This window comes from Colossoma macropomum, unplaced genomic scaffold (genome assembly GCF_904425465.1).
Source record: "Colossoma macropomum unplaced genomic scaffold, Colossoma_macropomum, whole genome shotgun sequence".
Taxonomy (NCBI): Eukaryota; Metazoa; Chordata; class Actinopteri; order Characiformes; family Serrasalmidae; genus Colossoma; species Colossoma macropomum.
In genome coordinates, this window is record NW_023494787.1 from 21061673 (window position 1) to 21087670 (window position 25998).

At 39.4% G+C, this 25998-nt stretch overlaps 2 protein-coding genes across 2 annotated transcripts; one reads left to right on the plus strand and one right to left on the minus strand.

The window, feature by feature from the left end:
* The first annotated feature begins 5958 nt into the window (after positions 1-5958).
* On the plus strand, positions 5959-17886 carry ndrg1a (N-myc downstream regulated 1a). The gene is made up of 16 exons (XM_036566408.1): positions 5959-6101; positions 9629-9700; positions 9797-9832; positions 12639-12744; positions 13461-13581; positions 13871-13933; positions 14050-14110; positions 14433-14519; positions 14634-14690; positions 14780-14883; positions 14980-15042; positions 15153-15204; positions 15342-15389; positions 15838-15873; positions 16103-16154; positions 16432-17886. Exons 2-16 carry the CDS (start codon positions 9647-9649, stop codon positions 16671-16673), a joined length of 1182 nt encoding a protein of 393 aa, XP_036422301.1. The 5' UTR covers positions 5959-6101; positions 9629-9646; the 3' UTR covers positions 16674-17886.
* ccn4a (cellular communication network factor 4a) lies at positions 17394-24681 on the minus strand. Its single transcript, XM_036566410.1, has 5 exons — positions 24442-24681; positions 21657-21939; positions 20657-20911; positions 18954-19147; positions 17394-18833 (listed from the first exon to the last, which is right to left on the minus strand). Exons 1-5 carry the CDS (start codon positions 24487-24489, stop codon positions 18534-18536), a joined length of 1080 nt encoding a protein of 359 aa, XP_036422303.1. The 5' UTR covers positions 24490-24681; the 3' UTR covers positions 17394-18533.
* Positions 24682-25998: the final 1317 nt, after the last annotated feature.

Below are 25998 nucleotides of genomic sequence, written 5' to 3' on the forward strand. Positions count from 1 at the left end.
AGTAGTAGTAGTAGTAATAGTAGTAGTATTTTTATTTATAAGTATTAATTTATCTTAGTTATTATTTTTATTTACAAGTATTTATTTATTTATTATTATTATTATTATCAACCACAACAAACAACAAATGTTCACAGATTTTTGAAGATCACATAGTTCACTTGTATTGCTGCTGTTCCAAAGTTATTCTTGGCATTGTGCTACTGTAATAATTGTACTTAAAGATTTGCTAATGATCAACCTCAGATACTAAAACATCAGTGCCTTAGCCATTGTTTTGATTGTGTGACCTTGTTTTGAATGTAATAGGAAATCACCTGACACATGATTTTAAGGACAGGAGGTCCATAAAATGATTAACAGACATTCTCCGATAGCTTAAAAGTAGCCTTTTGTAGTCTACCATGTATTAGTCGAGTAATCATTACCATAGTCTCAGAGTTTCAGACCTCATCTGAAAAAGCATGTGTCTGTTCTAATTTACATTCATTTGCACTTGATCTCAGATCTGCCACTTGCTGGTAAAAGTAACCTCTACAGACCTTGAGCTTTAGCTCCGGCTTTACAGTGCATTTGGCCGAGGTCCTGCTGCTGAGTGGGCTGCCTTTCCAGCTGTGGCAGATGAACAGGGATGTTTACATTTGAGCTTGTTTTCCCAGAAATTTCAAGCACTCTTCCTGTGTGTGGACTAATAATAATAACAGTAGCTGAGTGTGCCGTTGTTTCAGCATGCTTACACTTCGCAGAGGGCTTTTTTAATTAACATGCATTTACATCTTTTAGAGGTTCTTAGCAAAGTGTTCGCTAAGTCATACTGAATAAGAGATGCACTGTGAATGTACAATGACATATGAGACAGAAAGAAGTGTCAGTTGCACAACATCAGTCTCTTGCATGACAACAGATTCTACCTACTAATAAGTTTGTATGCTTCTTTTAAAACATTAATATATATTTTTTTGCATTCACTTAATTCACAGCTCTGCTTTACACAACATGGTTACCTTGAACTCTCCTTTGACAGGTAGTTGGGCAGTCAGTGTAAGCTATTTTCATGGAAAAACATGAACAGGTTAGGGCAGGTCAGGGCAATTTTCCACCTCAGTAATTGGTATTGTCTTATCTGCAAAAGCAATGACCTGTAGCAGGAACACCAGCACAGCCAGGGGGGACAGAGCGAAATGGGCTCCAACTATTTGCAATAATTCCAAATTCTGGTGAAAATTTTAAATTACCCACTTTTTTTCTGCTGTAAAATTGACCCAGTTCACTGAATCTGTCACACACATGGAATCTCCCTGATTTATGTGACAACAAGCCTTTTATTTGGTGTCAAATAAAACTGTTGTCATATAAATCAGAGATTCCATGTCCAAATTAGCTTGCTACTACAGATGATGAAGGTCCTTTGTTTGTAAGCAAAATCTGCCCACAGCTTTGTTTATGTATTTAATAACTGATTTATTTTTTATTTATACTGAAGAAATCTTATTGTTTGGTGTAACTAAATGTTTTTGAAAAAGTGTAATGTGAAAGTGATTCTTCCCCAAAAAGACAGTGAGGAAGAACAACTACAAGTAATCTGAAAGAGAATTTCTCAAGAAACATACAAGTTAAGTAAGAAAAAATACCTGCAAAAGTTTAATTAACGTAAAAAACCTATTTATCAATACTTTGAATATGCTTTGCAGCATTCATTTTGATCACTGTGTCTTCTTTGGTATGAAGGGAGGATTTGTCCAATAATGATCTGACAGTTTTATTTTCCAGACTATTATTAAAAGCACTTATTTAAAATCTAAACAGGTGAAAGGTCTGAGTGCTAATGAGTCCTGACGTCACAACAAGGGGATAAAATATGTGAGCTTTGGCATTATTCCCAAAGTAATATTGTCATCAATATTTACACGTAATTGTTTTCCCCAAAATAAGCATAGCTAGTCTTTAATATGCTATTTAAGTATTGCTAAACACAAGAAAAACCTGCTTATTTAAAATTAAAAACATTGGGAAAATCTAGGTGTCTCCAACTATTGATGCAAAGAGATCCTACCAAAGCTACCCATGTACAGTAATGAGGTAAATATACTTTGTCTCTGTATGAGGAATCAAATAATGTGTAACCAACACGGTCTAGACAAGCCTGCTATTAGGCAAACACTAAAAAGGATCGAGTACTTTGGAATCTCTGTTTTTGCAGTCATAAAGAGAGCTAAGAAGGATCAGACAACCATGTGTTCACATCACTGTCATGTTTTCCTGTGGTTTCTTCAGAGCTGAATTAATAAGACTGAAGAATCAGGCCTTCATGAAACGGTTTAACCTACCAGCCATGTTTTTGGACAAGGGGCTTAAAGGTAACTGAATGTTCTGCCTTAGTATGAAAGAGTTTCTCGTTAAATTGATTGTCATAAACATCAAAGTTATCTGAGCGATGTGTGATTGTTATAGTAGCTCTACTGTGGACACAGAGTCCAGAAGTATCATCTGAAGGTCAGATCCACTTGTCTCCCGTTTACGTGACCCATAGAAGGATGTTTGGACAAACACTAGTGCTAATAAAACAATTGCCATGAAAGTACACGTATAACAACGTTTTTCCATTTCATTGATTCGTCAAAGATTTATTGGTTAGATTGTCAACTGGAAATGTCAATATGTAAAAAAGTCTTCATTGTCCGAGGAGATTTTATTCACAGTGAACCCACTAAAATAAGTTTGTTTTTGGCTGCTCATTGCCTAGTTTATGATTCACCCATGCACTGGACCCTTGTTCCACACTCATTTATAACTGTCTACACTTTTCCAACTCAACAGTACAGAAGTCCAAAGGTTAACATGCAGCACCACATGATTTATTCCTTAATGAGATATTGGACAAAGGACTAATTTAACTCTTGCATTCATTTTAATATTATATTATTAGCTATGTTGAGAACAGCAACCACAAAGTCTTCATATTTGTTAAATAATCATTTGCAAATAATGAACTAGAGATGAACTGTTCTGTCGAGTGAATGGAGAGATCAGACACTCCACTTAAAAGAACACACCCTAAGAAACTATTCAAAACCAGACTGAAGCAGACATAGCAGAGTCAAGCTGAGTAAAGCACTGCTACGCCACAGGTCATGAGACTCTGAATCACTACGTAGGATGATTCATACTATATCTGAACAGTGTCATTGCATCATTTATCCCTCCCACAGTCTCACAGCTCAGAAGAGCTGAAGCTAATCTAATCCTGGGCGTGAGGTAGTTTGGAAGAGGGAAAATAACTAAATAAAAATCATATAAATAAAAATGAAATTTCACCTACTTTAAATAAGGGTATTTGAAAATGGACTGTGCAGCGGCCTAGCCTTGGTCTCTTCACACACACCCTTGAATCACCCCCTGCCAAAATCCTGTGAAGGGGGAAAGGTCATTGTTTATTTATTCACTCTGAGAAATGTAATACCTCCAATTTCATCTAACTGTGAAGAAAAAACCTGGAGCTGTAGTTCTAGTGCTGAAAGAAAACAGAGTGCAATTTCAGTGACCCGAAATGCTGAACAGTGACCTCAAGGAAAGGTGAGGGGCAAGCTGCTGAACTTCGAGTGACCCTGGATGAACAGTTTCATAGAAAAAGATGGAAGGGATGATTGGAAATGTTTGTTTGATAGTCATCACAGTCAAACTTTGCTTTTGTTTGTGTGTTTGTTTTTTTTTGTTTTTTTTTTTTCAAAGCTTCATAATGAAAACAGTATTGGACATTTGCATCAACATAGTTTGGCCTACTGTTCACACAAACTCACTATCAATATCTCACGCTCATAACTACACATTTGTACTTGAGTATTATTGAAACTGAATACTTACACTATTACTTAATTACATTTCCAAGAGAAAAACATATTTTTTACACCTTACATTTTCAATGAAATGAAAAATGAAAAAGAATTTTTCTCTTTTTCACCTGCCAATCAGTTGATTTTCTGTGTATTTTAATGTATTATTTTTATTAAAACATCCAACTGAAATAAAATGAAAACTGCCCATATTCACTGTAAAACTGAAAGTAAGTAACTATTTATCTTTATGCAAGGACTAGTACTGCTGATTAGTCACCACACTTCCCACCATCAAACAAGATTTTTTTTTTACTGTTAAAACATTTATTTACTTGACAAAATACTCATAATTTCACTCAATTGTAATTTCTCTGTACCTTTCCCACTCCTATCAATAATAAACCTTGTCTTCAAGGGGTTAATAGAGCTGGAAGGTGTTGGAATATTTGTGGCTGTTCTGCGCTCTACGTGAGGAGTCCTTGATCTAGATAGGTAGGTGTAGGGAGGCAGATGCCTCACATTCAAACACACTAATCTGTCAGGTGAAAGTCCATCACTCTTATCAGTAGTATAGCAGTCTTTAAGCCAGATCTCAAACCCTACTGGTCCCACTGCATTTGCTCTTCTATATAACTTTTTAACATTCTCAAACTTGTTTTAGTTTAGTTCATGACTACCAACATTTAAAGTTCAAAGGGAACTTTTTCTTTTAAAAACACTGAGCTCACATATTACAGTCATTCTTGCACATGCAAAATCACATGTATGCATTTTCCGATGGTTTTGCCATGACAGCCACAGATTATAGACATAGGCTATATATTATATAATAGCCAATAGATTAGAAATGTGTCTATGCAAGATGGATTATGTGCATATCAAGTGTAGCATGGTCTTCTTCACTGTGTTTCATGCACTCTGTGGTGTCAGATAAAGAACTGCATTGGAGCATGATTATTATGGGGTCTTGAGATGAACGCTCGTGGCATCTCATCTGCAGCATTTGACCAAAACCTGTTCATATATGCCTAAACTAGTGACAAGCTCACATATGGGCCAAGGATTAGCTATACCTGCCTCACAGTGCAGTAAAATCACCCTTATCATGTGCGGTAAGATAAGTCTATTGAAAAGAAAGGTCATGGTTTATAGTCAAGTTTTATAGCTTGAATAAAACTGACACTTTAGTAACCCTCTCATAGTAAACCTGAAGAATGAAATCTACCATAGCTCTTTTTATCCTGAGACTGGGTTCAGTTTGTGGTGTAAGTGGAGCTCGAGAGTTGATTAGCGTAATAGCTATTTCTGTGCAATGGCTCTATTGTGAATGTGCTCTGTATTGTGCCTCAGCCACACTGACAGCATTGTATAGATACAGAAACTTCTCTCTCTACACCCACCCATGATTTTTTGCACCACAGTTTGCAATACATTTCTCAATGAAATGTTTTATTGACTTACTCCAGGGATTACTTTAAAAAGTGTAAAAAAGTAGTGGCTGGGAAACAAACTGTAGGTAAAAGTAGTAAAAAGACCCACAAGCTGGCTTAAAATATGCACAACAACAGACTCAAAACAGAGGAACAACCTGCATTCACAGAACTGAGGTTCTTTGCAAATGTTTTGGAAGCTCTGCAGGCTGTGGATGAGAAATACCACCATACTTCCTCCTCCCCCATAATAGAGCTGAAAGTTGCTTTGGCAACACAATGTTAATGAGTCACACATACACATGCATGCACACACGCACACAAACACCAACACACACACACACACACACACACACACACACACACACACAAACTGTGATTAACCTTCATTTTAAGATTTGTACAGCATACTGTCCAACTTATGTTTTGACATTCTTATAAACTTTCATTACCAGAAAGGAACTGCCTTCACAAACCTCCCCACTAATCAAGGTAAACTACCAACACCAGAAACCTAGACATTTCTATGGACATTACATGTCCATTTTAATTAAGAACACCTACTAAGCAGATCTGTGTCATCATATCTCCTGCATGCTGTAAGAGGGAGGTAAGACTGAAAGAGGCAGAGTTGCCCAATAGCAGTGGGCTCAGCTCACAGTGGGCTGGCCGCACACGCCTTTATAAAACTGCCTGTCACATCCTGCATCAGCAGCACGTAGTAAATAACAGAAGCATTGTCCTACACTCAGCGAGCACGTCTGCGTCAACTTTTTTGACTTCATTTTTTTTAATTTGCATGAATTTCAGTCTTTCACTGGACAGTCAAATCTAAGTGGTGAGTAATGAATTAATTATATGACTTCGCTTCTACGTGCTTCACTGTTTAAACATAACTCTTTCCAATGGCTGTAGTGCTGTCGAAAACGAGTAAACGTGGTTCTGTTATTGTTGAGGAGTTCAGTAAAATGCCACACTCGTGAGGCTTACAACTTTTTTGTAGTTTGTTGGGCAACGTAACGTAAGCAATCGAAATCAAGCTTTACCAATTTTATCTTACTTCATAGTGCATTTGCTAACACATTTCTGTATTAAACCACAACGACACAGAAACAGTAGGAGGGTGCGGGTCCGTGTACTTGTTTATTAGTTTTTCCACCCGTATTCCGACAGGCTCGGCCTCTCCTGGGCTAGGATAGGCGCGTAGTAGCTCTATTCATAAAGTGATTCGAGACGTGTTATTAAAAAAATATCATTTAATGCCGTTTAGTACGAAATACACAATCCTTGTGCGGGGGTTGTCCTAATACAGGTGGTAAAAAGTCAAATTGAGGACAAAATAACACCAACAGGCAGATTCATGAGTACCAACTGTTAACCAATTCCAATTCAGGAAGCAGGATACTTCTAGCCAATCACACACAGGAGGCGGGGTTTGTCAGAAAACTGGTGGGCAAAAAAAATCACCATCCTACCTGCTGTTGACAGAGTGGAAGTGTCTGCGTGCTGTCGCACGTGCGCGATGGTTTCACGTGAACAAAGACGAAGAGCTTCCGTTATAAATAGTAAAAGAAGCAGCAAAAACGTAGTTTTCCCTTTATGATCAGTATTCACATTTCTTCATGTAAGCAAATGCTCTTTTATCAAACAGTGTGAGCTGTTGAAGACAGATCTGTTTATCGTGTGTTGTGATCGACAGGAAATACGTACCACACCTTGGAGCGTCATAAGTAAACACAGTTTGTAAAGTTTGTAGCCTCATCGGTTTTGACCACCCGTCTCTCTTTTTCAGCCTAAATGTGATCCTGATATATACTTTGCTCTATTGTTAAAGTATAGTCTCTGTATTCGTGGTGTAATATTGTCTTTGGTCAACTAAAATTGTGCACCGGCCTGAAGAGCCAGCATGTAAGTGCTGCACCATTTAAGGTGGAACGGGAAACTCAAACAAGAAGCTGGAGAATAAGAAGCTGACTTCAGCTTCGTGCTTTTATTTTGGCTCTTTTATGTGTAATCCGTACACATGTTGAAGAGGGCCTTTTAAATATGGAGCAGCACCCTACAGTTTGTTAATCACCCATCACACACTCTCTAATGCCTGGATCACTTTAACCTCAGGCTTAAAAGATTTGTGTGTTCACAATGCAGTGGGAAAAGAGTCTCAGATGAGTAGGGAGAACTCACAGCATAGGTCTTTCTCGCCTTAATAATATAGTTTTGATGTCCCTCTCGGCCTGAAAATGTAGGTCTGCACAAGCTTAGCTGATATTTCAGGCCTCTGGATTTGACAGATTAAACGAGTTTCCCAAGATTAGGGGAGCAATCATTGTTTCTGCAGATGCCAGGCTTTCTGGACTTAGCAAGTGTGCTGAGTATGCCCTTAATTTTACTTCAGTTTGGTATTGCGTTCAAAATCAGTCCGCGCATATGGACACAGGTCAATAGGCTTGATACAGTCATGACAAGATTTTGCCTCAATCCACTATATTGTAATACAATATTCCCAAGAATGTGTTTTCAGCCATGCTAGTCAGGCAGGGAAAAGTAGTAAAAAGCACACCAATATCCCCAATTAGGTGACATGAAATAACACTGGGAAAGGAGAAATAGAAAAAAGATTGACGTTTCCTGTGCCGGGTAGTTAGATTGTATTTTATTTGTTTGTTTAGCAGTGGATTTGTTTATCCTTGCACGTTTGGCAGATCCTTCCTTGTATTTTAGAATTATTTGTGCTGAAGAGGCCTAAAGAGCATTGGCTTTTTCCCTTTTGTAATGGCAGTGGAGGAGGGACGTGTAGTGAAATAAGGAACTGATACCAACATTTCCTGAGCTTTTTGCAGTGTTTTTAGGTGTTTTCTATAGCTTGTGCATCTAAGATCCACAGTCATGAAAGCATTCACATCTAAAATTGGTATCAGTACAGTATTCTGACTGCCAAGTGATAATAAAGATAATGCTGAACAGACTAGAATGTTTATTGAGGACATGGTTGTGACTTGATAGGAAAAGCAGTAATTTGCTGTGAGCTGTAAATTAGGTAAATAACCTCTTTGGAACACTCCTTGGCAGTACAACTTGACCATTTGAACAGATGGTTCTGGATGTATCTATGAAACACTTAGGGTTGATGTCCTAGCTGATTTCGGGTCCTGTTCTCACGGAGCACAGCAGTCACTGAGGCTTCACTGATGAAGCTTTTTTTACTTCCAGGTAAACAATTAACCAGGAGAGGCTACAAGGGCACAGAGCTTGGAAACAAGTGAGTGACCTAGATGCCATATATTGCCAACTCAGTGCAGCTTGCAGGCTGCCAAGTGTCGTTTTAGAGGACCACAGTGCTTGAGGAGCCAGTTTAATCAGAGGGCCTGTTTAGGTACAAGAAAAGATTCATCATAAGTTTGTTTGATTTATTCATGTGGAGTGAACAGTTCCAAACTGGGCACTGATGCTTGAAACCTCTGCAAATTATACAATTCAAGGGCATTCATGTATTCAAATCCACCAAAACACTTATAAATTGGCAACTCAACACCTTCTATTCAGGACTCTGAGGGGGGGGATGAGTGAATAAAACACAATAGCTTTCATGCTTGCTTCATAGCCAAGCTTTAAAAACGATTGTGCAAAAGGCGTAAACCACAGGGAGCCAGGGAAGCAGCCATGTCAGTGGCTTCCTGTGTGCTGCATCCAGACCCGCCGTGAAGGAAGAGCCTGACTCGTGACCTTTAGAAACCTCTGGCCAAACAAAGAGTCTGTTCAAGCTCTCGTTCAATTTACATGCACAGCGACATTCCAGCTACCATCCTCTGGACTCCATAATCCACAGCATCACCGCCACCTAATTTCATTATTTCCCTCCTGTTTTACAGAACTGAGAAGAGAACAGAACCCTTCTTGAATGGCTAAAAGTAGAATATGGAGGATGACAAAAATATCTTCAGGTTCATGCCAAGGACATTTGAATATAAAACTGATTGATCAGTATAAATTTCATTAGTTATAAGTACTTTTGCTAGTTTTGATTCAATGAAATCAATTCTTTCCACTGTGTATGGACACAGACTTTTGCTGCTATTATTTCAACTGTATTTTACTTGCTGGTAAAGAAAGAATACTTTGTCAGATCCCAAAAACGAACAAAGGAAATATGTAATGGATGTACTTCCTGCTCACAGTCAGAATCTGGAAAAAAAAATGTACACAGTTAGAGAGGATCCTCCCTCTGACTGGTAATTTGATACTTCCTTTCATTGCCTTTGGAGGAGCTTGAGACATGTTGCAGCAACACCCTGCAGCAACTGTGCGCAAACTTGGAAACAATCCTGTTGTGTGTTTGAATTTGTAATTTCCTCTTCTTTTTTCTAGTTGTCCACAAGACTGAAAATGGAGGAGATCCAGATTGAGTCAAAACCTCTGCTTGTGGAGAAGGACCTCCAGGTATGTGGTCAATTCATTATCTGTAGAAATATTTTGTTTTGCCCAGAGTCATACTCTGTACACCTGCATACATACATTATTGTTATTTCCATCCAGGGGCTGAGAGAGGCTGTCCAGCAGCTGGAAATAAAGGCAAGTCCATTAATGTTGTTTTGGTTTACTCAGTGTTTTGTGTGCCTGTATTATGTCTGTAGACCACGTTAAAGTTCTTTGCACCAAAGTAGGAGCAAATTGTGTTGTTTTCCTTGTCTTGACTGTCACCATCTAGTGGTCAAAATCATAAATTGTTTGATGCACTTGGCTAAGGGTGTCCAATCCTGGTCCAGGAGATCTAGTACCCTGCAGAGCTTAACTCCAGCCCTAATCTACACACTTGATCCAGGAAATCAAGGGGCATCTGACTATTAGAGCCAGGTGTGTTGGATCTCAACTCTCCAGGGTGTTAGATCCCCAAGCACCCCTGCACTTGGAGATATATTGTTTTATAGCTTATAGCTGGTTGTGATTGTGACACCTAATGGAATACAACTTTTTCTGGCATATTAAAGGGGAATTCTACTGAGTTTTCTAAATTCTGCATAATTAAATCATTAATATGTAAGCAATGTTACTCTGAGTGGTTTGATGCAAATGAGATGTCTTCGAGAAATTTGCCCATTCAGAATTTTCCACAGTGATGGTGATAGGACCATATGTCCAAAGCTTAATACCTCAAACGTTACTTCATAGAAACCTGTTACATTAAATGGTTATGAATACCCTGCTTGACACCTAAGGCCTTGTTTACAATAGTCCTACAAAAAGCTTTTGTTAAAAATCCATTCATGGCAGAGAATCTTAACAAGGCCAAATTGTCCCCAAAGAGAACTTTTTTTTTTCTGATTTATCACTATTTTATCAGTATCAATATGAAGATGTGTGTAGGTTCACTGGTAGTTTTGAATAGTAAATAAAATAGCTATATTTGAGTTGTAGACATATCCTCTCACAACTATTATAAAGAAATTAGAGTTAGTATGTTACTCAAGTGAACACTGGACTCCCTACCCCTGACCACAGGAAATTAGTCTGTATTCAAGGTGTCAGAATCCATAAATCCATAAACAGTCAGCCTAATCGATTATATGTGATATAGGTTGTTCAAACAGAGAAACATCTTTGGTCACTGATTTCCAGAACAAAGCATGTTCTTTCTGATTTCCTTGGTTATAAATACTCCCTGTCATGCTTCCTTTGGAACATCTTGGAAGCACCCGCAACCCTACATGCCAGTGTCCTCCAGAAGGGCCACGGCTTGGTGATGTGAGACAATGTAGCAGCTTGCCCTCTCGTGATAACCCCCATGCGGATTAAAGACGTCATGCTTCCAGGCCATGTGTTTCAAATGTGCCCGTGTTGACGTGGGCAGCAGAGAGATGCGACAGCCATCTGCCCAGAACTGGTTTAGGGCTGCTGACACTCTGCATGTAAGGCCGCTCGTCGTCTTTAAAGGGATTAGCACCGATGGGCAGACGACATGTGTTTGCCTTCACTCAGCGGCCAAGGAGGAGCATAAGATGTTTTTCTCCTCGGCTCCTGTGTTAAATGGGTTATTTGATTTGGTGCTTCTCTTTGAGGGAACCGAGGTTGGTTTCTGCTCTGTCAGCCTGTTGATCTTTGGCCAAAGCCCCTCCTTTAAGGAATCCTGTACTTGGGCTTGTGGTTATTTTTGTTTTTAATGAGAATTGATCCTAGATGGAGGACGGCACCACATGTATTGAAGGTGGAACAGTCTGTCCATGTATTTTCTGCAATGGGTGGAAAATGGGCCCTGTCCTTTATTTTCATGACGTTTGTATGAATTCCTTGTATGAGGCCTCAAAACATGAATGGTCCTCTTTAATCCTTTTAAAAGGAATATTACTATGGTAATCAGTTATTGTTGCCTTTGAGTATTACATCAGTAAGCAAGCCAGATGTTGATATTCTAGATTCTCTCTAGAAATATCACATTGTCTTCAAATGACTGATGCTTATTTGACCTGATGACATGTATGTCATACTCTATTTAGCTTTATCATGTGATGGCCTGGCCTGCACTTTAAATTGACCTTTAAGTTTCCGTTACCCAAACGCTCCAATCGTCTGGCACTGGCTGATCCAATTTACAGATCTCTTCAACTAGAATTAGCTTGTTTTGGTCGTAGTGCAAAGCATGTCGGGAGCTAGGGGCTTATGAGGAAGAGTGGCAGCAGGGGTATAAAACCTTGCGCACAGATGAAAAGCAGCTAAGCACAGGCAAGAGCTTACCCACAATCGGATCTTACTTACCTACTTACTGAACTTCAAACACACTCAGTGTTACTAGCACTAACCACAGCCTGCAGCCATGGTTCTGGAGGACTCTGAGTCGGAGCCCGTCTTTGAAATTGAAGTCTCTGTGAGTTCTGTGAGTCATGTTGTAACATGATGAAACTTTAAATGGACTATTACAGACATTTTGTCATATTGAATGTCTTTTGCTGGGAAAAACAATCTCAGACAGTAGGTTTGGTGACATGCCATTGAATTTTATGCATGCTCTGTCAGTCTGCAGCATGTGGACATATTTAAGGAGAGAATCTTTTTTTATAGGCTGTGACATTGAGGTTGTTTGTGCCTGATAAATTGGTGGCAACATACCAGTCAAGTCCTAAAGAAATGTTTTTGGGGTTCTTTGAGTTAAAGCCTCAGGAACTGGAGGGGATGCAATGTTTTGTGAAATGTAATGCAATGCAGAAGTAAATAAATTGAAGTTGTTGCGGTTTTTAAACAATTTAAATGCGCTCTCTGCTGTCAAGTACAGCATGTCCTTGCCTGGATGTTAAACGTCTCATTGTAAAGGCATATTTGTTGTTACAGGGCAACCTTAGGTTGATTGTGGAAAATTAGGTTAATTAGTATGTTCTCGCCACTACAGGAGCATGATGTGGAGACCCCTTATGGCAGGGTCCACTGTATCATGAAGGGAGTACCTAAAGGAGACCGACCCGTCATTCTCACCTTTCACGACATCGGGCTGAACCGTAAGTGTTGGCCCAAAACATCTCAACATATTTGGTTATAGTCATAAGCAAAAGTTTGAACACCCTGATCAGACTACATGTGTTGTTGTTGTTGTTGTTGTTGTTGTTTTTATTATTATTTTTTTAATAAATAAAAAAATAAGTTAACACATCCTTTATAGAGGCAGAGTGCACAATGTTTATATATATGCTGAGTGTAACATATTGGGAAAAAATAAAACAAAATATAAAACGTGCCATAACGTTTCCATGGGTTGCGTTTTATGGTTTATTCATTTAGCAAATGGACAGTAATTGTGCATTAGAATGTGCAAAGATTTGTTCTCTGTAGAAGATGTTGATTAATTTTTGCTTAGAAAATTAATAAAACATGTATTTTGAGGCCAAACCTTTGCACACAACCGTATAATAACTTTAAGTATATTGTTGTAGTCTAAAAAATGTATGTTAATTTTTAAATTTAAATGTTTCTACATCATTTGAATACAGCAGCTGTCCTTTACATTGTGTGGCAAATTCATGATTAATGGACAAATAGAAAATACAATTTTGTTTACATTACTTTACAGTAAAAGTTAGTTTTCTGCTGTAAAGTTACTATTTTGGAAATAAATGTGTGGGTTTATTTTCTGTTTTTTTTTTATTTTGACAGTGATGATATTTGCAGTGCCTGAAAAAATCCACTAATTGTTTTTGCTTATTTTTTTTTTATAAAGACAAAACATGCTTTGACACCTTGTTCAACCATGAAGACATGCATGAGATCATGCAGCACTTTGCTGTGTGCCATGTGGATGCACCAGGACAGCAGGAGGGTGCCAACACCTTCTCCACTGGGTGAGCTTTCAGCTAAAATAGGTTAGCCAGTCTGTAGCCTTTGACCTTGACTATACTTGCACAAATCTAAATTGGCTCAACCCAGAGGTAACTGTGCTGGGTTTGGCTGAATGGCCTCTGTCAATTATTAGCTTTGGCTTAACCCTGAAAGTTGACCTGAATTGCCTTAGATCAGCGCCAAAGAAGCAAACACGTTATCACAATGTAGATGGATGTTAAACTAGATGTCCTCAATGTCCTCATTACAATATACATGTCATTTTACAATCATTACTTTGATCTGTTTTAGGTATGAGTACCCTTCCATGGACCAGCTATCTGAGACCCTTCCTGTGGTCCTCAAACATTTTGGGTAAGGATGTGTTGAGTTCACTTATCTAGGTCCTCTGAATACGTGTATCACAAAGATTTTAATTGTCTTAAAAGGATTCCCTTGTATAATTGGCTTTTGTTTTTGTGACCTCACAGTCTTAAGAGTGTGATTGGAATGGCCGTTGGAGCCGGAGCCTACATTCTTGCAAAGTTTGCTGTAAGTTGCCATTTACTTTGTTCTGTAATTTAATGTTGATTCTTTTGAAAGTTTTAATCAAACCCGGATTAAAGGCAGCGTGTGGGTTTTGGCAGCATGTTTCTGCTTGTTGTTTTTTATTTGTTTAGCTGCTGTGGAATGTTCAGAGCTGGTTAGCACCATAGCTCCTCACGATGGGGAGTCTTCATCAGTTTCCCTTTAGATTTCACCTCTGAGTTTAATACTGTGCTCCTGCTCGGTCACATGCAGTTTGTATTTATCAGAATAATCCATTAGAATAAGTTAGGATGCATGGCTAAGTAAAGATTTGTCTCTGTTTTAGCTGGATTACCCTGCTATGGTGGAGGGTGTTGTTTTGATCAACATCAACCCATGTGCTGAGGGATGGATGGACTGGGCGGCTCATAAGGTACTGACTTCTGAAACTCATACTTCTGTACAAGCACTCAATGTCATTCTCTTTTCAGTGAGTAGTTATCTGGTGTTGTAGGTGTTGTGAGATAATGTTTAAAACATATTGCAGATTACTGGATGGACTCATGCTATGCCTGATATGATCATCAGCCATCTATTTGGAAAGGTGAGTTTAGACCCTGCTCTGAATATAGGCTCATGTCTGCTGAGTTTCAAAGTTATGAGAGTTTTGAGATTATATTTTCTTGCCTTTAGGAGGAAATCCAGCAGAACCATGACCTTATTGCCACTTACCGCCACCATATTTTGAATGACATGAACCAGTACAACCTGCATCTCTTTGTCAAGTCCTACAACAGGTGAGTGCAGAGACTTGTTCTGTTTTAATAAAGACAATTTATCCAAGTTAAAAAAAAAAAAAAACATTACTTACCTGTTCTATTTCTGATACATAGCCGAAGGGACCTGGAAATTGAGAGGCCTGTTCCTGGTGGAACCATCAACGTCAGAACCATCAAGTAGGTTATCAGTGCGTTGAGAGGATTGTAATTTTTTGAGTATATATCTGCTAAATGTGGAATGTTTTGACTTCTTGAGGCCTAATGATTCTGTGCTGCTCTGTTTTCAGGTGCCCCTCTCTTCTAGTGGTTGGAGACAGTTCCCCTGCAGTGGACGCTGTGGTGGGTTGAAGTTCATACTTTATAAATTGCTTTGATGTTTATTAATTAAAGTATTGCCGATTATACGGGCTTTATCAATGTTAATGTACCACACTTAAAAGTACTTTTGGTTATTTACTATACTCCATTCTCCACAGGTGGAGTGCAACACCAAGCTGGACCCAACCAAAACCACACTGCTCAAGGTAAATGAGACTTCTCTTGGTTTGTATTCTCTTGTTTTTAGGCTAGGCTAGACAATTAATAGGCTGGATGGAAAAGGTAGGAGCTGATAAGTTTCCAATAGCTCAGCAGCTGGTGACTGATTTACCCACGGAGCACTGAGGCCGGTTTCATGGTTGAACTTAGGGGCAGAATCCTTCTCCAGTTGACCTAGTTTCACTGGCCTCACCCCTGTGGCCATGAGGGAAGCAGGTTTATGGTGGCTCAAATGCTCCGTTCGTCACTGATAAGTGCTGGGAGTAGGCTAGTTAATGGAACACTTGATGATTGAGCCATTTATGTGGATGGCAGTGTTTTTCAAGTCTGTGAAAGCTCTACTGCAGTCATTAAGCAGGGAGGTGTGCGTTGTAGCTGAAATTTAACCCATTGCTCTATTTTTTTTTTTTCCCCTTTTTCCATTTCCTTCAACAGATGGCCGACTGTGGAGGCTTGCCCCAGGTTGACCAGGTGTGTGTTGTGTTGACTGCTACACTTGTGGCTGGTTTTCTCTGGCTGTGAGATAATCGTTAGGGATGTAACACAGATTAAGCAGCACATGCTTCACAACTCTAATGCCCTCCCAAACACCTGCTACTGACAGATGTCTCCTCATTTCAAAACACATATTAAGGATTTTTTTATAGACACGATGAGCTATCCATACTCCAACGCTGACTCTTTCAAATTTTATCCACAGCCTGGAAAGCTGACCGAAGCCTTTAAGTACTTCATCCAGGGCATGGGCTACAGTAAGTGTGAATAAGTGAATTAAAGTGAATGTAATTGTTATATAAGTATGTTTGAGTTTTGAGACTATTATTTTATAAAGTATTTTATGTTCAATCGCTGTGGCAATTTGGCTTTTCTGCCCCTTAGTGCTGAAAACTGCAATAGCCATCATGCTGAACTTTAGAGTTAAAATATGTAATGTTTAACCAATACTAAAAGGTCAAGTTTTCAGTCTGAGCAGTCAGACAAAGGAGGTTTTGAGCTTGTTGTTTACATGTTGCTCCTGTTCTCTCCCAGTGCCCTCTGCCAGTATGACCCGCCTGGTCCGCTCCCGCACAGCCTCTGGCTCCAGTGTCACCTCCTTTGACGGCAACCGCAGCCGGTCACACACCAGCGATGGCAACCGCAGCCGGTCACATACCAATGAGGGCAGGGGCCGCTCCCACACTTCCGAAAACCAGCGTGGCCGCTCCCACACCGACACCATGGACACCTCTGTGGACCAGGCTGTGCTCAAGTCCACTGAAGTGTCATGTTAGAGCGGCCTCTCCCTCCCCTACACCCCACCACACACTTCCTTTAACCCCTGATCTGTGTGTGCTGCGCTGCCACTAAAACTAACATGCCAGGGCGTGCGGGCCACCAGCTTTTGGGCCCACCCTCAAAGCCCCCATTACCACTGCAATAGTCAACATTGTGTCTAGGCCAAAGAGTCCATCTGCCATGGCATTAAAGGGTGTTCACTGGCCAATGCTGTGGGGGAGATATGAAAATATGAGTGGGAGGCTGATTTGCTCCCTTATTCTGCTCACTTGCCCTGTTTGAGGGTGGCTTTATTGTTCTTAGGGGCAACGCAGCACAGAGACACTGTGATGGAGACGGTCAGAGAGTGCTCTGCTCTTGAGGGAGCATACGAGTTTGTAAATTTATGTTCTCATCTCATTTATCTTCAGTATACTTTCTTTGCATTTACTTGACTGTAGTGTCACTTACCATCTGAATGACTGTAAATGGCTGACTTTTATAACAGTAATATTATATTTGCTTATTAGTTTTACTACATGATTCATTTTCTGTATATGTTGAAAAGACTGCAATGAGTGATGACAGGATAGGTCGGTTACGAGGAAGCATTTTTCTACAATGCTACCTACCTTTTAAAATTAAGGGACACGCACAGACTATTTTCCTTTTCATTTATCTCTGTGGGATTGCCCTGCGTTTTGGGGTTATATTTGTAACCCAGTGATTTGTTTTTGTTTTTTGTTTGTTTTGTTTTTTAATATCAATGATTAAAGATCAAATGATTGTAAGCAGCACATTCAGAGCATTCCAGGAGAGGTGATGCCTATCTTTCTGTAAAATGAAACAAAAATAAACAAACTGTAGGCTACACAACTATAGGGTTTGTATCTGTATACTGAATATCCAGATAATTGATTTATGCACCATTGATGTTGTGGACCTTAATGATCATTTCTATGCAATTAAGCACAACGGAACAAAATGTGCCATGGAATCCACTGCTTGGACTTAATGTTTCTTCTCTGTGGTGATTTTGAAAGAGCAAAGGGAGAGATAGTAACGCAGCTACTCCTGTACTACTTGCACTACAGCAAAGACTTGCAGGCTTTGTAGGATATCTAGCTTTGTAAAGATGCACAACAACCCACTGCAGCGCACACTATACATTTTTAATGGGATAACAGTTTGTATTTATTTAAAAAAGAAAATAAAAAAAATGTAACTCTGCCTTTTTTGGTTTGACTGATCATTTGAGTATTTGCATGTGCCAACAGCACTTACATCTTCATAAAATGCCTCAAGTCCACCTACAAGCATGCAAATAAGAGACGTTAAAGCACCTTTCACTCACCTTCAGGCACATGAGCTGTTTCTATTCAAGATCTGAACTCTTACGTCTGAGCAAAACAGATCTTTCATCTGTCAGTCTTTTATGGTAGTTTAACAAGACAATAGTCTTGGTGTTAAAAGCATTAATACAGTACATTACAGATCAAAATCAGTTTGAAAAGTAAGTCATATGTTACATTTCTTCTTTATACACTCATGAATAAGTTAAAGCATAAGTACAATCGATAGAATTGATAATATATTTAACATATCTTTTTTACAAATTTAATACTTACAACATCTATACAAACGTGCAAATTTGTCAGGCCTTCTTTTGGTCGAAAGAAGGAACCAAAACCAGGCTGTGCCCATATCAGTTAAGATATATATTTCAGGAAAGGAGGGAATATTTATGGAAATATAATAATATTAAAATCTGAAAATATGTCTAAGTTTGACTATGCACTGTACTACATTTCTTTTCAATAGGAAAAAGTCAAAGGGCCCATATGAGAGGAAATTATGGAGGATTTGAATTTGTGTCCTCAATTCATAATCTCACGGTTCTCATAGTACTGCTCTAGATCTGCGAAGATGTCGTTGGGGTTCTTGCAGCTGAGGTTGCAGAAGCAAGCATTAATCCACATGACCTGCCAAGTGATCACACCTCCTTTAGCGCACTGGAACTCCACCTGCACTGTTTTGGACTTGTAGGGGATGCAGCAACGTTCGTCTGTGCAGACCCCACAGTACTTGGGCCTGTAGAGCTTCTTGCTAGTGCACCCTGAGATGGTGAAGTTGGTTGGGTGCTCCTCCCTGTAGATGTTCAGGCACTTCTTTCCAGGCTTGGGGAGGAATCGAAAGAAAAATAATGGCTTCTTTTGAACCATGCTCCAAAATTAGCTTTGTAACATCCATAAAATGTTATGCTCTTATGCTTTAAAATGAACAGACATTCTGTCTACCTTAATGTGCTTGGTGATGTCCACATCACAAGGTCTAATGTTGCAGAGTCTTCTCTCCTTGACCAGCCGGCAATGCTTGTTAGCATTAGTGATCCGTAAGGACACTCCTCGCCCACAGGTCTTGGAGCAGGGGCTCCAGGAGGTGGTCTGGGTCACACAGTTCTGCTGCCAGTTGTCTTTTCCACTGGAGAGAGCTTTTAGAAACACAGACTACCATTTTATCCAGTTTATAATTGAGAAACATAATACTACAAAGATTTTAAAATCCGAAATAGGCAAATCAAATCATAACTACATAAAAACTACTATAAATTATTCGGTTACTACGGTTAAACTAATACTTAATTTATGTACAGTGAGCGCATATATGAGAGATGTTTTGCAACAAACTTGATAAAAAGTATTCAGACACTATATTAAAACACACATATGGAAAAGTTGAAAAGTTTTACATATCAGTGTTACAGAAATAGAAACAATAAAATATTCTTGTGGTCAGATGAAACAAAAATAGGACAATTGTGAGTGTTTGGAGAAAGAAGTGTTGCATGCATGATCCCAAACATCACCATATCCCCAGAGAAGTATGAAGGTGGGAGCATCATACTAGTGGGCTGCTTCTCTGTGAACACTAGGGCATTACATGTTATACATGAATGGAGCAATGTACCAGGACATATTATAGTAGCATTTAATCTCATTCAGATAAGAAATCAAATCTAAAAAAGGTAAACATGCTTGCACAGCCTACCCGAACTCCTGACCTAGAGGAATTGGGGAAAACTGATTGACAGTGCTGAAAAAGCAAATTGCTTCTTATCATAGACTTCTCTGAGCTGTATATGCCAACAATGGCTTTGCAACAAAGTACTAATGTTATTAATTCATTGTGTCTGAATACTTTTTTATCAATCAGTTATCTTTGTTTATGCTTGTGAACACCTACTTTTTATCCATATTTATGTACAAAGTCAAAAGACATAAAAGAAATAAAATGTCTGAATACTTGTTTCCCTCAACTGTAGTTATGAAATTGAGGAGCTGATGAATAGTCTCACATATGAGCCCTTGCAGTTTAAATCAACATTACTTGTAGAGGACAAGCTATTTTCTGCTATGCTACACACCATCAGAAGGTTGCTGGGAAATACAATGTATGTTCAAAAGAATCTAGAGTCCAGTTCTGATTAGTGAATTCAGCTACACTACTGATACAGGCATTCAGCTGTGCACACACACAACTTGAATAACCTCCACAAAAGAGCACTGCCAATAGAATGCTCTGGATAAAGCCCCCCAGTATTGCCTCCCAGTATTGGGCTGTGGAGCAATGGAACCACATTCTCTGAAGTGATGGAGCTCCATCAAATACCTTTGGGAAATTCTGTCTAGTGCTGTTTGTGATGACGAACTAATCATCCTATATCAGTCCCTAACCTCACTAGTGCTCTTGTGACTGAATGCAATCAAATCCTCACAGCAATGCTCCAGCATCAAGGATAAAGCCTTCCCAGAACAGTAGAGGCTGTTACTGCAGAAAATAACCATTCATACCCTTGATATCAGAAGAAAAGTTGGATGAGCTGGTGTCTATAAGCTTTTGGACATGTGGTGTAGCTTAGTAATTGAGAATAACATGACTGGTCTATTATCTAGATGAGTGTCTGAAGAAGAACCACTGAATAAGCAGCTTTGTGTTGTACCTGCCATGGCGTGCCGTGGTGCTGTCTTGCGCCCCCTCCTGGACTCCTCACAGATCCACTGCTCACAGCACTGGCCAGGGACCTTCACCCGGCGGGGCGTCTGGCACCATACCCGGGGCGGCTGCGACTCTTTACACAGCGGCACACAGCCAATGGCCCCGTTCACACACAGACACTGGTATTTACAGCTGGGCTGAAAACTCTGCCCATTGCGATAGATTACACCATTGTGTTCACAGGCCGAGCCGAGTAGATCTGGACATCGGTGAACAGCACAAAGTTCATTTCTGAGAGACTTTCAAGCAAATAGCTTATTTTTAGATAACAATCTGAAAAAAATAAGTAGGCATGCTTTTTCTGATAGATAAAAGGTATGATATAGGACATACATTAGTATGCAAAAGTTTGAACACCCCTGATTAAATGGCAGGTGATGCTGATTTGAAGTGAAAACAAGTAAACGCATCTTCTACAAGAAACAAACCTGAACATGACATTTTTCAGCAAATTTTAGTGCACACTTTCTATTTATTCTACGCATTTATTTATTTGTTCTATTTATGCACAGGTCACGGTTTATGTTAATTTTTTTCCAGTATGTTAAATTCAGCAAGTAATTGAATTGTGCAGAAGTGTGTTCCCTGTAAAGGATGTGTTAACTTATTTTCACTCAGAAAACCAACAAAACATGTAATTTGACACCTTCCATATGTTTGCATGTGATTTATGTACTGGACAGTGAAGATCATTGAGAAATTATGTTTTTCAGAAAATAGAAACAAACTAAGAAAAGCATTTGTTACTTCAAAGAAAACAAACAGGAATTAAGCGATAAGTGAAATCTGTTCTGTTTACAGAACACTGCTTTCGTTTCCGTTTGTACATCTGGGTTTCCAGCTTAATTCACCCTCTTAATCTCAATCTAATCCCAGAACACGGTGTTAATGTGCTTATTAGAGGCTGGAGCACAAGGACATGTTTTAGTGCAGGGGACACTTACATGCACACACTCCTTTTTCGTACCTAGGCTTGTCTGAGCTGTAGTCGCAGTAGAGGCCGCGGTGGTGGTCACAGTTGTCCGCCTCGTTGCACACCTCACCCACCTGCTTGGCGCAGGCCTTGCAGCAGTCACAGCCGTCTGTGATCAGGCTGACACCTGGCGGGCAGCTCGGGGGCGTTTCAGGGCATGAGCAAGGCCACTTACAGTACTGAGTGCGGTTGTAGGGCTCGAGAGTAGTGGGCTCTGGTATAGACGGCACCATGGAGGAACTCTGCGAGAAAGCCTGTATGGAAAGCAAAGAGAGAAAGAAAATTATGCACACTTCATTGCAAATTAAGTGATATATAAAGAGCTAGATGCAATATATGAATGGCTTTCTTAGAGGTCTGAATGGCAATTTTAAAAAAACACAGATCTCTCATAATGCTATACTATAAAATCTGTTGTAAAGCTCTGGTGTTTGTACTTCATCCCAACAATACAATCATCGTTTCAAGCACAAGCATGTCATACCACATCCCCTATAAAGGGGAATTCCACTGAGTTTTCAAAATTTCTGCATAGTTCAGTTGTTGAGATGTAAACAAAGTCATTCAGACTGGTCTAATGTGAAACAGTGAACTGTAGCCAAACTCACAGACTCAGATTTACAATGGAGAGTGGTGGCAGATAAGAACCAGGGGTCTACAAGGCAAATATAGTAGATCTAAAATGACCAGTGAATCTGAGTTTTTATATGTAAATCCGATTATGGTAAAGCAGTGGTAAATCTGGAAAAAAGGAATTTCTTTGGGAAATATTTGACTCCTTGCATGTATTAATTGATTTTTGAAAAATTTATTTTATTCCAAATTATCTCAAAATTATCATAAAACAGCATCTCAGGCATCAGGAAGCGAGCTCATCGCCATTTCATGTGATAACTTTATGGGAGGAAGCATTAAGAGGCATTAAACTCTTCAGACCACCACTGTGAACAATTCTGACTCTGTTTCTGTAAAATGGCAAATTTCACATCAAACCTCTCTGAATTAATATGTTTACATCCTGACTGAACCATGCAGAAATTTAAAAATTGGTGGAATTCCCCTTTAATGAGACTGACCTGTGGAACCTTATTTCATTATGTCAACCGTTGCCTGAACAATGCATGTAAACGAGTCTAGCAGTTTAAAGGCCTAAGCTCTTCATCAAATTTCAACTAAAACGTATTTTCTTACATGAAAGCCAAGAAATGTGTTAGGGATTATAAACACAGAGTTAATTGAAGAAAAATAAAGCCCTGTTAATCGTCTTATGAATGTTTTGTACTTTCGCCTCAAGTATGTTCTTGGCAGCCTATCAGTCACTTTGTGCTCTTTTGGTTATTAACAGGAGTAGCAGGTTATGGTCATTAATCTTGGAATGGGTCTTGGAATGCTGGAGCTGATAAATAAATCAGAAGGCATGTTGCAGTGGGAAATCCTCAGGGGGATCACTGCCATTCTTTATTTTTACAGCATATTTCCCAGTCAAAGAATAAGTAGTCTTAATCAAACTCTGTCAGATTTAAGACTTCTTCATATGTGAAGGACATACACAATGAATATGCTAATGTAAACTGGGCGATAGTTTTTAAAACTATGCACAGCATAAGAGTCTGTTTTAGTTTGAGGTTAATCTTAATGGAGACACTATTGCAGACTGAGGCAGTGTGGAAACCTATTTGGAACATAGATCTTTAGATAGATCTGTAACCAACAACAGTAAGAACGCAGGCTAATGCTACCTGGATTGACCCCTGCATTCCTGCAATGTCTTTCTGATGCTATAATAATTAACTTTCTATGTGAAATGTCAACATTTCTGATGGGTTATAGCTCCTTTTTGACCTCTGACCTCTTTCAACCTGGATGAGATGATCAGTTGTCATGATGGACAGGAGTGGCTCAAACAACCACTAATTGTCTTTAATATACATTTTTAAAATGATTTTTTATGATTTTATGCCTTATGATTATTGCGGTTTAAACTTTTTAAAATCCATTTTTCTGAGACATACGATAAGAAAACTTATCTTCCTGATTTGCACTGTGTAAAGCAGGGGAATCTCCACTAGGCGGCAGTATAATCACTTACATTCCCCTCACAGACGGTTTCAGCACATTCCTCAAATACATCAAACATGATGTAATTTAGTGATGAACAGCTCTCCCTCTCTAAAATGATGCTATTGCTATATTCTTCATGCTCTATATTTACTGCACTATTATTTAACATCAGTAATGTCCATCATCAGGAGTCACTGCAGGTAGAAACACGAGAGAAAGTGAAAGATGCTGATTAAGAGTCGCAGTTCAATCTATTACATAACATTACACAAACGGGAAGAGAGGAAAGTTTACACACTAATAAAGACCTTCACACAACACAACACACACTCCCTTCTCACATTTCCCTTCGCTGTCTCGTTAGAAACTTTCTTGACGAGCAAAAATATGCAATTTCATATATTAAGTAAAGCAGCTATACTAAGAACTCGGTTTTCTACTTATATGTATCTGTACAGTGTATTAAATACTGTTTAGTCGGTTAAAACTGTCTTCTTCTCTTTCACTGTTCATGAATTCCGGGTGCAAACTGAGCACACCTGTTCTACTTTTCTTGGCCAAACTTTCAAAGTCAGAGATTGTGTTAATCCTCCATTCACACAGTCTATTGACTGACGTCCAGCGCAAACAATGAGGCCACTGCTGTTCTGCTGGTTGGGTCTTTCTGGAAAAGCGCTAAGTAAAGCTTCTCGTACCTGATGTAATCCGGCAAAAAACAGAAGCCACAGCAGGAGCCACCTCATCACGGATCCCGAGGTCTAGATTCATTGAGTCCAGAATCAGATGCTGGTATGTTTCCTGTCAGGTCCCATTCATTCTGCAGTCTGACAGGCCTCCACACTGCGCCTTCTCACTGCTCCTCCTCACTGCTTCACGGGTTTTACCCATTTGGTTTTGAAGACCCCCATGACGTCAGAGTCTAGGACATGCCCCGTGTTTTCTTTCTTTTCTCCAGTCTTATTTTTTCCCCACCCGTATTTCGGAAAACCCCGCCTCCTCCGCCTATGATTGGCTAGTGCGATCCGGCCTCCTGCGCTTGGGTTAGCTGGTCCTATTCCGGAAAGTCGGAAATGTCCGAGTTTTCATCTCGGAAGTTTCTCTAAACAGCCTAAATCACGCAGAATCGCATTTTTCTGGTTCACATGTACCAGCAAGTTTACCATTTTTCACAGGCAGAAAAGGTGAAAGGTCACGTTATATGTTACATCTAAAATCCTGAGTTTTTACTTGTTAATACAATTTAAAAAATAAAAATAGTATAAAATTATATTTTCCAGTTTCCATCATCATGTGTAAGCAGTATTAGTATTAGTGTAAAATTATGTGCTACAAGAAATATAAGCAGCTGCTTAGAAGCCCTGAGCCACCATGGGTCCCCACAGCTTTTTCTTTTATTTTGGTTAAATTAAAAAAAAATTAATTCTCTTTTCTGCAATATTGTCTGACCAAAACAGGGCAGCGAGTCCATGATCCAGTCACAGAGCCCATTTGCCTTCTCGTGTCTTAAAAGAATGTAGAATGCAACTTGAAAGACGTTCAAGTTTAACCCCACGCAAGCTGATTGGTTGAGGCGTTCTAACCATGATGTTATTTCGCCATAACATCGCGGGTTTTTCACAAACACTGTATCACTCCACTGAGACACTGTTGCTAAGCAACAACTTTGACAGCTGTAGGAGACGCTCAAGCCACTTGAACGTTTTTACTTCTTACTTTGCACATTTGACCGACAGCCAATTTGGTCAGACTCTGATGATGAGACTACACTAAATTCTCAAACTGTCAGTTGGTCTGTGTGGAGCTGGAGAACGACCGGCCGGCTGTGCAGCGAGTGAGCGGAGCTCGTTACTCTGATGTAGCAGCGAGCTGCTTGTTAAGGAACTATAATTTGGCGGAAGGAACTGCTAACATTAAAACATATTAAACGCCACGTTCACGGCCCAGTTTATTTATTTCTTACTTTATTTATTTAACTGTTGTATAAAAGCAATGGAACACTCGAGGTCCCTCTCGTGTTCTACTGCTTAAGTAACTACAGGGACTTTAGTGCAAACCAATTGAGCTATTTTTAGCTTATAGAAATGTGTAATAAAACTTTGGGCCTGCTGATGGGCCCTGGCCTTGTAAAGGGTTAAAGTTGTGCCATGGGATTGTCAGAAGGCAAGCAAAGATTACAAAGCATGTAGTCATCTGGAGCTGAAAAATTCTCTATGCTGGCTGCACTGCAAATTCTTTACTGAAGAGTGAAAAAT

Excerpts from the sequence above, each read along its gene's own strand:
- ndrg1a (XM_036566408.1), top strand. The coding sequence starts at position 9,647 with ATGGAGGAGATCCAGATTGAGTCAAAACCTCTGCTTGTGGAGAAGGAC. Across the intron at positions 9,701-9,796 it reads TTGTGGAGAAGGACCTCCAG|GGGCTGAGAGAGGCTGTCCA; the intron begins GTATGTGGTCAA and ends ATTTCCATCCAG. Across the intron at positions 15,043-15,152 it reads ATCAACGTCAGAACCATCAA|GTGCCCCTCTCTTCTAGTGG; the intron begins GTAGGTTATCAG and ends CTCTGTTTTCAG.
- ccn4a (XM_036566410.1), bottom strand. The coding sequence starts at position 24,489 with ATGAGGTGGCTCCTGCTGTGGCTTCTGTTTTTTGCCGGATTACATCAG. Across the intron at positions 21,940-24,441 it reads TTTTTGCCGGATTACATCAG|GCTTTCTCGCAGAGTTCCTC; the intron begins GTACGAGAAGCT and ends CTTTCCATACAG. Across the intron at positions 20,912-21,656 it reads CGAAAAAGGAGTGTGTGCAT|ATCTACTCGGCTCGGCCTGT; the intron begins GTAAGTGTCCCC and ends ACCGATGTCCAG.